We start from the raw sequence: 16,504 nt of genomic DNA, 5'->3' as shown, positions 1-16,504 counted from the left end.
ATTTTGAACTTACTAGAATCCTATTTGGTTCCCTTTTAACCCAATCTAGCACCATTTAACCAGTCCCAAACCACTATAACAAAGAGCAAAATATGATCAACTGAAGACAGTGGGAACTACTCCAGATTTACATCAGTGAAACCAAGAGAATAAATTCTGCTGTGTTAGAACTGTGCCTGAAACGAGGGAATGCTGATCTGTTAGTCTGTCTCTTTCCCTCCTGCTGCCCCAGTGACATTGTAGCAGCAGTATCTGCAACAAAACACCCAGTAAGACCAGCAGCAGGCTGGGATTTGTGGGGAAAGCGTGGGGGCAGGAGCATGTGCGATGCTGTAATTACTGGGAGGATTGCCAGGGTAGCGACGTCAAGCCAGCCGAGTCACGTGCTGTGTTTGTTTACCCTCTTCCCGGGTCTGTGAGTTTGGCACTGCCATTTCTGTGGTCAGGCTGCGTGTGTGTAAGTGGCAATCCCAGAGTTTTCCTACGCTGTGCAGCAAACACAACTTCAGCTCTACCCTAGGAGCCCTTTGAGTCTCAGAGGAATGAGCCTGACCACAGCGTAGGAAGCTGATCTGGATCTGCTGAGCTTGACTGCGGGTTTCTATTGATCAAAGGAGAGTTTGTCTCTGGGATGCGTGTAGTGGTCCTCCTAGCCCAGCATCTGGTAATGGAGATGCGTCTGTCCCAACTGTGACACGGATATATCTGCACCAGAAAGAGAGACACACAAAGGCTGGAAAGACAGAAAAACCTATTATAATGATTGGCCTCATGATTATTTCCTAAGGAATCTGGAAGCTGCTTGCAAAGGAGCTGTCTGGTCTCGCAGGGAATAAGGATTTAGGCTGCTTTTTAAAATGCAAATTATTTTACGGCTGAGATATATTTTAGAATAAGTAACGCTCTGTAATAAGTGGGCACAAATTAACGATGATTGGCAATAGCAATCCTGTATGTACGCCCTGGGAAATCATACCTCCAGCCTCCAAGGGATTCCTGTTGAAATCTATATCCATATATTCCCGTGCCAATTCCAGCAAGATTGATCAGGATTGATATTATAGAAGGAAAGAGTGGAAGTGATAATCATTTGTTTCCTATGAGGGAGACTAGAAAAGTTGTTAAACATTAGAATACAGGCCTTTTCAATTACTCCTCAAAATAAATGGATATTGATTTCTTTTTTAAAAAAATCAGATTTACTTTCCCACCTTCACTGTTAAATATTGATGTCTGTGGGAAATAGAAATGAAAAGCTTCGTTTTAAAGGCACTTAGCCTGCTTTGACAGTGGGGTACCCCGTCGTTACTTCAAGTAGGTAGAGGATGAAGAGGCTACTCTGGTCATACAGATTTAGCTCTAAGCCTGACTACCATCTTTTTCCATGACTGGAAGAAAGTTCTGTGTCCTTGTTTTCCTAACAAAACCATCCTGCCTTCTAGGGGAGGCAGAAGACTTACAATGGGAAGATACTATAAAAAAGCAGAGTGTTTTTCCCAATTTCTAGTCAGGCATGAATGTGACAGCCAGCGTCTTGCTAACCAGTACAGTGAGTGATTTGGAAGCTTGCATTGCTCTCTTGTAGGCTGTTTAGTTCACTGGTTTGCTTTCTAACTATAGCAGTTCTTGAGATAGTAGCAGCTAAAATTATGTTAGAAGAATTGCAGTCTTAAAGCTGCAGGGAGCGTATTCTGGACATCACCCCACTGTCATGTTTACTCTACAATTTTCATGTGTATATACTTTCCCTTTACCAAGAAGATACGTGCGCATAGTTCCTCTTTAATCTGACTCTCTTGAGGTGATCACTGCTGAGCTTTAAACTCCTGGTACCATAAGTTTAAACAACAACCAAAAAAACAAACCTGCCCCCAGGATTACTCACCCACTCCCATCACGTGTGTCTCACTCTTTGTCTCTGTATCTCTCCAGAGATTCACTAGTAAACAGGATGTGATTCGGCATTACAACATGCACAAGAAACGTGATAATTCCCTCCAGCACGGCTTCATGCGCTTCAGCCCCTTGGATGACTGTAGCGTGTACTATCACGGCTGCCACCTGAACGGGAAGAGCACACACTACCACTGCATGCAGGTAACAGCTGGGCTGGGGAATGGATGGTAGCATACCAGGCAAATTAAGAGCCATTGTTTGAGCTGTGTCCGTTTTGGGGTGCACTGAAAGGATTCTTGAGTTCAGGCAGCCCAGCACTTCCTTGTCAGAGGGCAAAGGGGCAACATCTCAAACATTCATAGCCTCTCTTGCTCACTTGTGATTCAGAAACCTCTTTGAAGAGTCTGTGCCCTGTCCTCACTGCGCTTGCCCTGCCAAGTGTTGGTAAGGGTGAAGGGAAGCACCATTCTCTGTTTTTAGAAGCTTTATGCACGCAGTGAGGCAAAGCAGGTCTCAAGGTTTTCTCACAGCCTTGGCCTTTACTTGTGCAAATAAGTCCTGTTCTGTGAGATTCGGGGACTTCTTTGTGATGCCACTGCACTGCCTCTACCCAGATCTGATCTGTCACTCCCTTGAAATCAGACTTTCCTGTGACACATCTGCCCATTAACACTGGGCTAATTCCCTCCATAAACAATTTCTAAAGTAATTAAACTTCAGTGTCACATATCTAAACTTAACACCCCTGGTTCTCCATCTCCTTCACCAGTGGTACTGGAGTTCACTTGTCTGTGGTTTGGGCTGGGAGCCCTGTTGCAAGAGCCAGCCAGGCTTCAACAGCAGCGTAGCCAGAGTTGGAGGTGCTGCGTAGGTGTAACTGTGATGCCTTTACTGGTTTTAGACATGGCCACACCAGATTGTTTGGGTCTTACCCTGATCGTTCTTCAGATTAGAGGGTTTGATATGCACTTGTTTCATTAGAATTGTGGCCTAAACCTTTGCCATGAGACTGTGCTGTAGTTACAAACAGAACAATCGGGCAACCCCTGCTGAAAGCTTTTCTGTTTGGAAAACTCAAGTCCAACTTCCTGCCCTGTCTCTGCAGTTTAAGACCCCGGTTAAAGTCACAAGGCCTTAATCACATGCTTACATGCTTTGCTGGGATAGACTTCAGCGTATGTTTAACTTGAAGTCAGGTAAGCTTTCTGAAGTCAATGGGGCTTAAGTACATGCTTAGATGTTAGGCATGCCGTCAAGTACTGTCCTGAATAGGGGCCGGTTTAAGCATGTGCTTACAGCGTTTGATGAATTGGGAACTTCATGTGACTTTCTCATGAGGACATTTTATGTTATGCTTCCATAATATTGATTGCTCAGTTTCTCCAATTGACCAGGATGGGGTTTGTCTAATTTTTTTTTAGCGTACGAGGAATGTTTCACAGCTTTAAGTCAATCCAAGTTTGAATAGAGACCCTCATTTATGCAACTATATATGGGTAATTCCATCGTGTGCCCACTGTCTTCCAGTAAAATAATGCCCATGTAAGCAGTGCCGTACAGGAAAGGTGTCTGAATATAAACTCCCAATTAAAGAAAATACTGCTTAAATGGCAGAATTTGTGCCATCCATCTCATGGGGTTTTTTTCCTTTATGTCCATAATTGGTGTGGATAAAATTCAGTTAGTTGTTTATATAAACTGACATTTTTTTAGGCTTTAGCACCAAGAGCTGCATTGCAAATTATTCCTAAGGAGGTTTTTGTTTAATTCTTTTTTTTAATGCTGTGCAGGGTCTGTCTTTTTTCAAGGTGTCAGTGTGCAGAGAGAGAGGCTCTTTTATATTGGAAATAGCTGGAGATGCTTTTTATTTTTTTTTCTGGGTATTTGTCATGGGTTTTGTTATTGCCTGTTTGAATCAACCTGGGCTGAACTAAGAGGTGGTGTTTTCGTTCTCTTCACTTCTGAGATGGTGCAGGCATTGGCACACGTTGTGCTAGAGAAGAAAAGAAAAAAAAAAAATCCGCCCTCAGCGGGGCTGAGGACGTTTTCAGATTCCAGTGTTTTTTTACTCAATATGGCAAAGTTGCCCGCTTTACCCAGAGGAAGGCAGGTTTTCAGCATTCCCTCCTCGTCACACCATTCCCATTTGCTGCACGAGTTTAAAATTATTGAAGTGGTAGTCTTGAGCAGTGACGGGGAAAAAAAGTCACTGGTTTGCTAAGATCAGCTGAACACAGGGCTTGTGCTTTGCTAGAAAACCCATATATTACAAGCTCAAAAGACTGGCCTCATGTTGCACCACCCTGCCTTACCTCTCAGAAGCACTAAAGAGGTAAATAACTCATTCCCACTCAATTTTGTATTCCCCAAATAGATGAAAGTCCTACTTCGTTCCATGTTGCTCCAAGATAACAAAAAGGAATGGCGTCTGTCACTGTTCTTTTCTCCGCAAGAGCAGGAACCCTGCCTACTGCCTCCCTAAGCAGGCATGATTATCTGTGGCTGGTCTTTTATCCCTTTGCATCCTCCCCTTTTTTCCTTACTCTTTCATGGCCAGAGTTGACTTCTTTTCACAGCTGCTCTAGAGATGACTTAATAGTCCTAGGAGAAGTGCACAAATGGAACTATTATGTATGTGTGCTGCTCATGTGTTTATTGTTGCTGGTAATAATGGTAGAGTGTTAAAACACTGTGCTGATGACTCCCTGTTTTGGCCTGGGATAGGTGGGTTGTAACAAGGTCTACACAAGCACCTCGGATGTGATGACCCATGAGAACTTTCACAAGAAGAACACACAGCTCATCAACGACGGATTTCAGCGGTTCCGTGCCACGGAGGACTGCGGCACTGTGGAATGCCAGTTCTATGGGCAGAAAACCACTCACTTCCACTGCAGGTGAGGCAGCAGGGAAGGGGAGGAATCCTGCCTCAGAGTTGCGTGGTCTGTTTGCCTCCTTCTGCCAAGTCATAAATTGAGGAGTATACAGAGGGACTTGATTTTCCCTGCTGTGACCTTCTCAGCTCTGCTCTGGAGAGAACTCTTGCTCCAAGGCAGAAGTGATTTCCAGGATCTTGCCACAGACCACTCTGAAGGCAGGAGTGTGATCTGAGGAAAGGGTACCCCCTAGAGAATATATCCTAGAATCATTTGGGAAAGAGATCACAGTGCTCTTCAGAATCTGACTGAAGTAGGCCATTAATACACTGCTAATGGCACTTCCATGCTGGAGTTCTCTCCAGCCAGCAGTCAGCTAGCTCATCCCTTTCAAGGCCAGACTCCGTCTTCTGTACACAAATGGTCTTCTATTGATTTGTCGTGTTCTCAGGAAGGGCAGGAAAGCACAGTTCGTACCTTAGTCCTCTTTAGCTGCTGTTTTGGTTGGAACTTTTAGTGGTGGGTGCCTACCTCCCCATGTTATTCTGGCTGTTCCTTGGAGTGGAGTGAGCTTCCCAGCTCTCTCACGTGGCAGCGTTTTGGCTTGCCTTGGCGTCCCAGGTTAACACGCATAAAGCTCCTCAGCCCCTTTGCAGCAAGGGCCCTTGTCTCATACTGGCCCTGGTTCTTATCCCAGAGGGAGGCAGGTGACAGCAGTTGCTTTGCGCTCCTAGCCCACACAGCCAACCACCCTCTCCTCCTCGATGCCTTTGCAGGCGACCTGGGTGTACATTCACCTTCAAGAACAAGTGTGACATTGAGAAGCACAAGAGCTACCACATCAAAGATGATGCCTATGCCAAGGATGGCTTCAAGAAGTTTTACAAGTATGAGGAATGCAAGTATGAGGGCTGTGTCTACAGCAAGGCCACCAACCACTTCCACTGCATAAGGGCAGGCTGTGGCTTCACCTTCACCTCCACCAGCCAGATGACCTCCCATAAACGCAAACATGAGCGCCGGCACATCCGGAGCTCAGGAGTGCTGGGCCTGCCTGCTTCTCTCCTGGGGTCCAAGGATAATGAGCAAGAGGAGTCCAGTAACGATGACCTTATTGACTTCTCCGCTATGAGCTCAAAGAACTCCAGCCTGAGTGCCTCCCCCACCAGTCAACAGTCTTCTGTTTCTCTCATAGTCCCAGCTGCACCCTCCTCTGCTGCTGAGCTTGCTTCCTCACAGGCCAGCAAGTCTGCCAACAGCATGACACCATCCACCAAGATCTCTGGCCTGCTCTCCCAGGCTCTTCCCAGCAATATACCCTTGGCCCTGGCACTCTCCAACTCAGCACTTCCTGGAACAGCTGGATCCTTCTTCCCCATCATCCCCAGTCGGGTCTCTACGCCACTTCCTGCCAGCTCGGCTAATCTGATGACTGCTGGTTCTTCTGGCACCAATCCAACATCATCTGCTCCTACAGATTCCTCATCCCAGGCCATTTCAGGATCTGGTGAGCCAGCGACTACTTCTTCTCCAGCTCCAGCGGCATCTATAATGGAAAGGATCTCTGCTAGCAAGGGATTAATCTCCCCGATGATGGCCAGGCTGGCAGCAGCTGCGCTCAAGCCTTCTGTGGCACTGGAAGCAGGTGAGTTACCCTCATCAGTTGTGCTAGTGGTGGGAGGAAGAGGAGCCTGATGACTTGGAGAGGAGCAAATGAGAAGCCACCCAGTTGTCTATGGGACTGGAGGTGGGGAGGAGGTAGTACAGGAACATAAATGGGAGAATAAATTGGGTCATGTCCAGTTAACGCTTGAAGAGGGCAGTCCTGGCGTGGTTTCCTGTGGAGCCTGGCTGTACCCGCATGGCCAGAAGAGAGGCAGGAAACGCAGTTTTGCCCACAGAGTGGGCTTTTCCCAGCTCTGAAGGAAGTGCTGCCGTGTGCGCTGCCGAGTTTGCTGTAGGCTGAAAAGAGAGAGACACTGTGTTGAAAATGGACGTGAAGAAAACGCTTGGCCAATCCTTGCAGGCCATACAGCAGCCCAAGCACTCTTCTGCAGGCTGTGGTGAGTTTTAGCTGGGCCTGGTGCTGTTGATCCTGTAGCTCATTGCCAGTTGGTTTTCTGATCTGGGGTTCTGTGCTCCAGCTCTGTTGTCCCAGCTGTGGATTTGAAGGCACTGTTGGTATAGTCCACAAACCGGGCCTTTCTCCTGTTCAGTTCTTGCAAGATGTGCTTCTCTGTCCCTGCAGCTCCCTGAGGGGTGGGTAAAAGATGGGAATGAGAAGTCCCCAGAGGCAGCCCGGAGCTCTTCCTGGTGCCACCTAGACCTGGAGCAGGTCATTGCCTGTGCCCAGCCCTGCCAGCAGGGACGTGGGGCTCCCTCAAGAGCACAGGGTACCTCCACCATCTCCTGCTCAACACGCTTGGCTCATGGTGGGCAGCGTGAGGTCGTGGAGAGGAGGCTCTGCCTGGCAGCACCCCATGGCGTTGGGCTACCCCACAGCCTCCTTCCCCGGGGCACGGAAAGGCCGGAGGAGGCTGCTGGCCCAAGCGTGTGTGGGTGCTGCCGGTGTTCCCTCCTACCCGAGCGCAAACGAGGGAGTAGGACAAAGTGATCTGATTAAAGAGGGAGGGGAACTTTCACATACTTTTAAAATTATTATTTGAAAAATTGTTTCCTAAAGCAGAGAAAGGTCATTGAGGGAACTGTTTTCCTTTATTTTTTAATAAAATGCCACTTGCTGTCTGAGAAGCAGCTCGCCGTCAGCTGTACTGCCGGAGGGTAAATTAATATTTTAGTCACTTGGGGATTGTGGAAAAAAGCTCTGCAGACATGTTCCTGTCAGCAACTTTTTTTCCCTCCTTTTTTCTTTGCTGTTCTTCCTAATTTTTTTTTTAATTTGTTTTCCTGTTTTCTCCGCTTTCCTCTTTTTCCCCTTCCTTTAATTTGAATTTTTCTTTCATGGGCTCAGCACTAAACCTTCCCCCCCAAAAAAAGAATTATTCCCCCTTTTTGTAGGGGCCAACGTGATGGCGGTGGCAAGGGGTCGCGCAGTTTGAACCCGTCCCATTGGCTGTCACCTTCGATAGCCCCGGCAGGGCAGATGCTCCTGCTGGGCAGGCGCAGTGGCGGGCCATCGCTGTCGCTACGGCAACGCTGGGATTGGGGACGGGAAAGGGGGCTTGACTAGCAGTCGAAAGCTGCCACATTGCCTCAGCATTAACAGAGTCTTTAATAAACGCTTAAGAGGCAGCCCCGCAAATTAGTTATGACAGTTTGTGCAGAGAATCAGGTCTCCCCCACGCTCCTTCCGCCCTTCTCCTTTAAAGGGCCCATAGCCTGGACAACTTTGACATAATTTTGCAATAATTATCACTTGAAGAATTTCCACGCTGGAGTGGACGTCAGAACCCATCATGTCAGCTTGGCAATAAACGATGACCAGCAATCCCAGCGCTTCCCTCCCCCCCCACTTTTTTCTTTGCTTTTTCCATTTATGCACTGGTGCTGGTAATTTAACTTACTTATTTGCCATTGTAACCTCATTGTAGACCTACATTTTGCATTTAATTTTTGCATTTAATTTCGGTGTCTTTCTCAAGCAGGAAATGGACAACCAGCAGCTCCCGGACGCTTCAACCCGGTTCAGGTGAAGCAGGAACCTGTAGAGGCCATGGGATCGTCATCTGCCACCAGTCAGGACTCCTTGCAGGAGCACAGCTTGGACCTGAGCGTCAAGGATCACGGGTGAGAGAAGCACGCAGACAGGCACACTTAGCTCTTTCCAGCATCACACTCTGAGAAAGTTTCTGTTCCTGTGAAATGAGAGGACGTAACACGTTGAGGAAAAGCAGTTTCACAGTGGCTGAGTCAGACACCCCAAACTGGAGACAGGGAGGCTCTCTCTACTCCTTCTCAAGCGTATGTTCTCCAGATGTTTTTTTGAGCTCACTAGCACCTACTGACTCTTTGACAAGAGCCTCACGTATTGTGCTCCCCTCTGAAAAATAAGCCACTGGCAAAGCTCCTTCTTTCACTTAGATATCCAAGAGCTGATCGAAAGCAGTTCCAGTGCCATAGTTCAGCAAACTTTTAGCAGGAGCATTTGCGCTGATGTAATAGGGCATTGAATCAGGTCTGAGAGAGGCACCTTCCAGAGAAATTGGACACACAAAAGAACCTGTGTGACAGACTAACTAACTCACTCGGGTCTGAATCGGGCATAATGACAAATCTTTGCACTTGCGGAGATGTGAACGCACCTACCTCAAAGTGTGTGTCCCATTTCTCCAGTGTCACTACTGAGAACAGGGGTGTTTGGGGGTTGTGCTGTGTGGAAAAACTGCAGAGAAACTGGTACTGGGATAAGTGAGCCTGCTGCACTTTGACCTTTGCATACGTTCCTTTCCATACTTTATTTAAACAAGCCTCAGTTTCGGACCCCAGCACTTGTAGTCGACGAACTATTCCTGATGTGTGTGACGTACTAGGGTTGCCTTTCAGCATGCTTAGCTGGAGCCATGAGGATGGTTGCCTTCCCTTCTCCTCTCTTGCCGACTGGGGCCGTGTCCCTCGCAGTGCGAGTCTTCCCTCAGCATCCCCTCTGGGCATATTTTGGAAATTTCTAATGCGATGAAGGAGTAAAACATGGCTGGGGTGGGTGTTGAGTCAGCTAATAAAAAAGTGTGATGGTGTGGACACTGGAGGAAGAGGTCTGGACTGTTTAATAGCTGAAAGAACGAAATTCTGCAAACTTGGGACCCTCTTTCTCTCTATGTTGGCTATCACAAGTGAGAGTTTGGCCTGCCCGAGGGAGGGTGGGCATCATTCTCTTCCTCCGGATGTAGCAGGTGAGCAGCGAGGCAGCTTGAAGGGAGAAGGATTAATCTCGGTGCTCGCAGTCCCTGTGCACATCTTAACTAAACCCTGTTGGTTTGTGTGTTCCAGTAATGAATCAAATGGCCACACAGTCTCGGCAAATTCATCTCTTTTATCCTCGCTTATGAATAAGGTAAGAGCCATCCATCAAACGCCTTTCATTCCCCCCACCAAGAGAAATTAAAGCTGCGATGGCGGGGAGCGGGGGGGAAGAGATGCGTTTGTTTTTTAATGTTTTGCCTCTAATAAGATGAGTTTGTACCATTTAAATTTTGAGACCATTTTTCATCGGGTATAATTTCAGAGCCACTGCTTACGAATTAATTTAATGAACTGGCTGAAGAAATATATTGCAGCCTCTGACACCTTTTTTTTTTTTTTTCATCCTTTCTAGACAGAGGAGGGCTCCGAAAGAATTTTTTTTTCTTTTTTTTTTTTTTCCTTTTTTATTTCCAGAACCTGGCAACTTCTCTCTCGCTCTCTTTTTATAGTTACTCATTTTGTTTATTTACTTTAAAACATTTTCTTTTATTGGGGGAGGGGGAAGAGAATAATTTGTTTCTATGAAAGAGAAGAAGGAAAAAATTGGAAGTTTTGAGCCAAAATCATCAATTTCTCTTATTCTGGTATGAGTAATGGTGTCCAGCAGAGCCCCTTTTACCATGTTCTATAATATTTATTTTAGATAATGCACGGTTTCTTTTTCCTGACTTTTTCCTGTAAATTATACATCATCTCAAATATATATTTCCCTTTCACATGATAAATTCTACTGTACCAAGATTAATTTTGCTGTTGTATACAACCGCAGTAGAGATGAGGGCAGCCTTTGAGCCATGGTTTCATATTCTACTGCGTGATAGGTTTTACAGGCATAACTATTGCCATCCCCTTGGCTCTGGGCGTTCCGTGCATCGAGGCCATATAACCCTCAAGAGAGGGCAAAGTGACTTTGCCTAGTAATCTCGCGCCTCCTTGCTGTCTTATTTCATCACTCTATTTTTCTCTGTGTCGTTTAATTTCTCCGTTTATCCTTATGCCACTTTTCTCCTCCATTGGCTCTCTGTTACACTGGGGTTTTGATGTTCCCTTTTAAACTGAATTTCTTATTCCTTCCTGTGTATTGTCCCTTCTAGTGATGCCAAATACGCAGCTCTTTCTCTAGTGAGTAAATCTATTTAGTAAGTCTGCTTTTGGGGGTCCTGAGTCATTCTGAGGGCCCTAGCTCAGGTAAATTCTGTTTCAATAGATACTTCACTGCCAGCAGTATGTGAGATTTAAGCACATGCTTAGAAATAAGCTATTTGTTTGTGTGCAGCCCTGCGTAAGATTCTTCATGTTCTGCAGAATAAGTCTAGCACAGGTACAAAATAGAAGTTCTTCAGGTTTTTTTCCTTTTTTTAAAGAAGGAATGGGATTAACCGATGACAGAAACCAGCAAAGAGTAGAGCCCACTGATTCGAAGGAGCTGGTTCCAAGACTAAGGACTGCAGAATCAACCTCAGTGTGCTCAGGAACACATCATGCGTGCTTCTTCCTCTTGCTGCACACAGTTTCTGTTCGTGAAGGAATCCTTCATTATTTGTCTAGGAAAAAGAACCCATTACAGAAACTGCCCAACAAACACAACGGAAAAAGACGACCTGAATTTCTGACTCCAGCCATAAAGAGCTGCAGTCTCCACATAGCAGCAGGGGCTTTACCTTCAGGGGGCATTAAAAGAGCCTCAAATAGCCAGGGTTCCTGTAGCGTATTGCGGTTTATTTAGGGGGGCTGTCAGGCTTAATTAACTGATATTTATAAAGGACTTCAAGATCCTCGAGTGGGTGGAGTTTATAATGCAAGTACTGGGCCCAATCCTGCATTTTATTCATGCTGTGAATTTCACCGTTGTTACTGGAGGTAACAGAGCACAACAAAGCGAGCAAGCGTCTGGGAAGTTGTGCATTTATTCTGAAAGAAAATGTGCTCTCTAAGCACTCTGGAGTAACATTTTCTGTCCTGCACATCATATGCCAGGGCCTCTAAACCTTCTCTATGTAGAGTCTGTTTGAAGCCTTTCACACAAGGCAAATTGTGAGTCCAAGACCTGCTTTATGGAGAATATGTCCATTTAGCTCAAAAAGTGACATAATTTAGTTAAGTTAGTAAAAATTTTCCAGGAACCTAAGTGGAGCCAGAATTTTCCCCCAGTTTTTCCCCCTAAGTTTTTCCTTGATAAGTTGCTTTAAAGGACGAGACGTCCTTCTGTCTGAGAGATATGATTCTAAATAAACTAGAGCTTACCAGTTCTCACTACTCTGTACTAAGACCAGTGTTTTGTAGGAGCTGTACAGGGTTATTAATGTTTAAGCCTGCACACCTTCTCCACACTCAAGGTATGTCTCTCTTCACCTCAGTTTCCCCGCCTGTAAAATAGACACGATGCTTCATGACTTTACGCAAGAGCCATGCATATTAGATGAGCACCGGAGTACTCTGTGATAGCTGGGTGGAGGATGCAGAAGAATGAGGTGTTATTAAGTTTTGCTGATGCAGTTGTGGCAGCCTGTGCAGACTTCTTGTCTTCTCTCTCAACCTTTGAAGACACAGCTTTCCATGGGACAGTCCTGAGGGTATCCAGACCGGCAGAGTCCGCGGCTGCGTGCTTGATGCAGTGTTTATGTTCTTGTTTCAGATGTCCAAGTCTAGTGCCAGCCTTGGCAACCTGCTGAACATTAAGACAGAAGGAGATGGCATCCAGGCTGGAGCTGGAGAGCCAACACAGTACTTGGGCAAGGCGGTGAAGGCACTTGTCCAGGAGAAGCTCTCAGAGCCATGGAAGATGTACCTGCGCCGGTAAGGAGAGTGTGAAACTGGGAATAGAGGAAAGGGAAAATTACTTCCTTTGCAAAGTGGCTGGCTGATGAGTTCACACTTGAATGCAGGGTTCTCTTCAATTTAAAGGCCTAATTCTGTGATATGTTGATCACCATTTACTCCTCAGTCTCAGCTGGCTGCAGTAGGTGTTGGTGCAGTAGGTGTCCCACAAGAAATATCTGTTCTCATAGAATTATTTTGCAAAGGGATCTTCAGAACCAACTACCAGTGCAGATCTTCCCATAGTACTGTTAGCGTTGGCTTCATTTTAGGCTCCTTTTTGTATCCCCGGTCTGCAAGGCCAGGGGACACACGGCAGCTTGCTCTTAGCGCTGAACTTTGTTGGAGCACGTTTAGTTATTACGCACAGATCACAGAAGCCTTAAAATGCCTGCTGTGGCATTTCATCTGATCATAGGAGCGGGCCACTGAAACAAAATAAGGAGTGTAAGGGCTATGGGAACGGGGATGGTTTCTACTGTTTTTGTTGTAGACAAGGAGGTTTGAAAGGAAAATGGAGCAGATACAAAACTCACCCACACACCAGCACATGCACATACATGCCCAGTCAGACACGCGCTTTGAGCATGCACAGTTACACCCAGGCAGACGCATACGGATTTGTGCTCTGACACAGACAGTGGCCTACAAATGCCTGTGGACACTTCGTAAATCACAGACTTCAGTGGAGAAGACTAGAAAGTCTTCCAGTCCATCTGCCCCTGGTCAGTGCGAGATCCTTGCCTGCAGTCCGTTTGCATTTTGCCCAGCCTAGTTTTAATTACGCCGAGCAGTGTGGCTGTTTTCTTGCCTGGCAGTATTATTCTACCACCTAATACGTTTCACTGTCACAAATTTTTTTCATGGTATGCTGCCTGAATTTCCCTTTTTGTAATTTTGTTGTGGTTCTCCTGGTTATATCTCCTTGAACCGCAGCGGATAATTCCTCTCTGCAATTGGAGTTCACCCCCTTCAGATAGTCACAGACTTTTAGCATACCATTTAACCGCGCTTACTTACTTCCTTTAATCTGACTTTGTAAATGAGTCCCTTCAGCCTGCTGCTCGTGTTGTTGCTGTTGTCGTTCTTGCTGTTCCCTGAATGGCTGCAGGACTGGGCTGCCATTCCTGTATCGCCGCACCAGATATCACAAGCTTCGTGCTCCCATATACGCAGCTCACAATCACGCTACTTTTTTTTTACATCTGTATTGCATAAAATATATGTATCATGTTTGCCATCCACAGGGTTGTTTTTAATGTTCCTCTCATGAGTCCCCTATGTTTAAACATACACCCCCCCACCCCCAGATGTGTTAGCTGTATGTTTCCAAATACGACTCTCATACTCCAAGCCTTCTCCCTTGTCTTGCAGGGCCTCTCTGTGTTATTTTTCTCCTCTTGCACTGGTGTTGCCAACTCCTCCCAGTTTAGTATCTTCCGTGAATTTCATTAACATGCTGTTTACTCCTTCTCCGAGATTACTAATGAAGACGTTAAATAAGCTCAGACCTAACCAAAGTCATCCTTGCAGCATTCACAAGATGCCTCCTCCCAGCTCAATATGTTGCTGTTGTCATGAGCCTTTGTTTACGGTCCTTCAGCCAGTTTTCAGTCCATGAGGTAGCATTCACATCCAGGCCAATCTGAATTAATTCTAAGCATATGCGAGACTGTATCAAAACGCTTTACTAAAACCCAAATATATTGCATCCCTTCATCCACTAATTTTGTAATTCTATCAAAAAAAGCAATTAAATTTGTCTGCCAAGATTTATTCTTTATAATCCTGATGCTGTTTATTGCTCATGGTTCCTTTATCCTCTAGATGTTTAATGATTTTCTCCTCCCTCTTAATATTTGTTCCATTACTTTACTGGAAGGAGAAGTTAAGACTAGAGGTATCATAATTGCCAAAGATCACTTGTCTTTTTTTTCCTGAAAGAATCAGTACATAGATTTTGAATTATTTTTTTTTTCTGATTTCCTAGTACCTCCCTCTTCTCTATAGCTTAAAAAATAGCAAAGAGTAATGCAATCAGTTTGTGAGTTAATTTCCATTGCACTTCAGGACATACATCATCCAGACTGGCTGATTTGTGCATATTTATATGTTCCAGCTAGTCCCCTTATCTGCTCTTCTGGAAGGTCTTCATTTTATCCCTAATTGTCTGCTTTGTCTTTAGTTTTCCTACCCAACACAAATTTTATAAGGCAGCCGGTTTTGACTCATCACTTCCCATTTTATCGGACATTCTTCCTAAGTACGATACCTCTTGTCCCTGATAAAACAACCCTTTAGCTTGCAGTAACTTGCTTTCTTATCTCTTACCACACCTTTACTTTCCTTCATCTTCTCTCCGCAAGCCTTAACTGACTGCATGTACTCTCTATCTACTGACCTTCCTTCTCCAATAGAAGTTCTTTTTTTTCTTTTTTCCGTTACCCTCAAATCGTGAAGAGGTCCCCCGGGACCGCACAGGCTGCTGTTTGTTTCTTGCTTTCCTGCTCATCAGAGCAATTGTAGTTTGTTGTATCTTAATTATGCAAGATTCCCCTGTTAAGTTTCAAATCCTTCCTGCCAGTGGTTTTTACTTAACTTCTTGATTCCCTGTGATTCTGGAGTTTCCTGAAATCACGTGTATTTGTGCTACTCTTAACTAAGTGCGGAGAACCTCAGCAGTAGATAAGCAGTGAAACCCTGCTTAATAGTTTTTTACCCTCTTGACCGTTTCCTCCGAGATGACAAGAGGCATACCTTAGATGATGGGTTTTGCTCCGGTTTTTGCATTGCAGCATTGTTTCTTCTGAACTTTGGGGACTGTGCTTTTCAGTATTTATGGGCATTAGGCTGTAATTGCTCTGTAGGCAGTGCTTCATCTCCCATCTGTGTGATACCCTGTTGTTTTGAGGTGGGGACAGGCAGGTTCTGGATCTAGATTCCTTTGAACCGCTGTTGTTTCTTCCCCTTTGCTACTCTCAGAAAAAAAATAAATACCTGTGATGTTTCAGCAGTGTCCTCTTGGTCTGGATTTCCCTTATTTACTAACCTTTGATCGTTCCTCAGAGCCTTGGCTTTTGTGCATAGGCACTCAAGAACATTAATGATTTTCACCTTTTGTTCCAGAGCAGTTCTGTATTTTGCTCCGACTAAAAGTGAATGGGAATTTCTTCGTCAAGTTCAGCTGGAGAGGAATTGGGAGCTTGTTTTGCATGTTCAGATCCATATAACAAGCAATAATCAGGCAACTGTGCTAGCAGTGCTCTTTGTGCAGCAGGGACAGTGACGTTAGGAAACAGAATGGTAGTAGAGTTGAAAAACAAATGAGATCTGTCTGTTCAACATCACTTCTCCTGTGGGGCCTTCTGTAAGATGCCTGCTTGTCTACTTTGGCCAGGTTTGGTACCAAGGATTTCTGCGACGCGCAGTGCGACTTTCTCCACAAGGTGCATTTCCATTGTGTCGTGGAGGAATGCGGTGCCCTCTTCAGCACCCTGGATGGAGCCATCAAGCACGCCAAGTAAGTAGAAGAGCACGAGTCTTGGGAAATGTTGAGAAAATTCTCCAAGACGCACACCGCAGGACAAGAGAGACCTTACTGAGTAACACTATTCGAGAGCAGGAAGGTGCGCAGTCCCGAGGCAGCAATTTGGGCATCCACGGGCTTCCTGTGTAAATGTGCTCAGCTAAAATTTTTGCAGAACGCTGTGTCCTCTTTGATTTTGTTTCCCAATAAATGCGCTCAGCTTGTGAAAAAGAGGTGTCTCTCACAGTGTTGGCAAGGCTGAGAGTTGGACATTTGTGGTTTTCCGTAGCCTACTGGACAGACAGGGTGTTCAGGGAGACCCAGATTTCTCACAGTGCACAAACACACCAGCAGGAGGGAGAGGATCTTGTAAACCCAGCTGTTGTCACAGGATACAGACTTTTTGTGGAGTAGACAGCTCCCCATCACTGCAGTGTAGAAAACATTTTATTGTTCTTTGTCTTGTCAT

At 45.6% G+C, this 16,504-nt stretch overlaps 1 protein-coding gene across 4 annotated transcripts in view; it reads left to right on the top strand.

The window, feature by feature from the left end:
• The window catches only part of CASZ1 (castor zinc finger 1), a 93,941-nt gene that overhangs the window by 58,288 nt on the left and 19,149 nt on the right, over positions 1–16,504 (top strand). For 2 of the 4 annotated variants that reach the window (XM_086764598.1, XM_086764600.1), the window contains exons 6-12: positions 1,933–2,097; positions 4,621–4,793; positions 5,549–6,417; positions 8,378–8,519; positions 9,720–9,783; positions 12,328–12,488; positions 15,907–16,029. In XM_086764598.1, coding sequence (XP_086620724.1) covers positions 1,933–2,097; positions 4,621–4,793; positions 5,549–6,417; positions 8,378–8,519; positions 9,720–9,783; positions 12,328–12,488; positions 15,907–16,029 — 1,697 coding nt within the window. Of the gene's footprint in view, positions 1–1,932; positions 2,098–4,620; positions 4,794–5,548; positions 6,418–8,374; positions 8,520–9,719; positions 9,784–12,327; positions 12,489–15,906; positions 16,030–16,504 lie in introns of all 4 variants that reach the window. The other 2 variants (XM_086764597.1, XM_086764599.1) reach the window with 1 other exon arrangement.

Source organism: Chlamydotis macqueenii, chromosome 21 (assembly GCF_036417535.1).
Source record: "Chlamydotis macqueenii isolate bChlMac1 chromosome 21, bChlMac1.mat, whole genome shotgun sequence".
Classification (NCBI taxonomy): Eukaryota; Metazoa; Chordata; class Aves; order Otidiformes; family Otididae; genus Chlamydotis; species Chlamydotis macqueenii.
The sequence above is the reverse complement of the archived record's forward strand: the minus strand, read 5'-3'. Positions and strand labels throughout refer to the sequence as shown.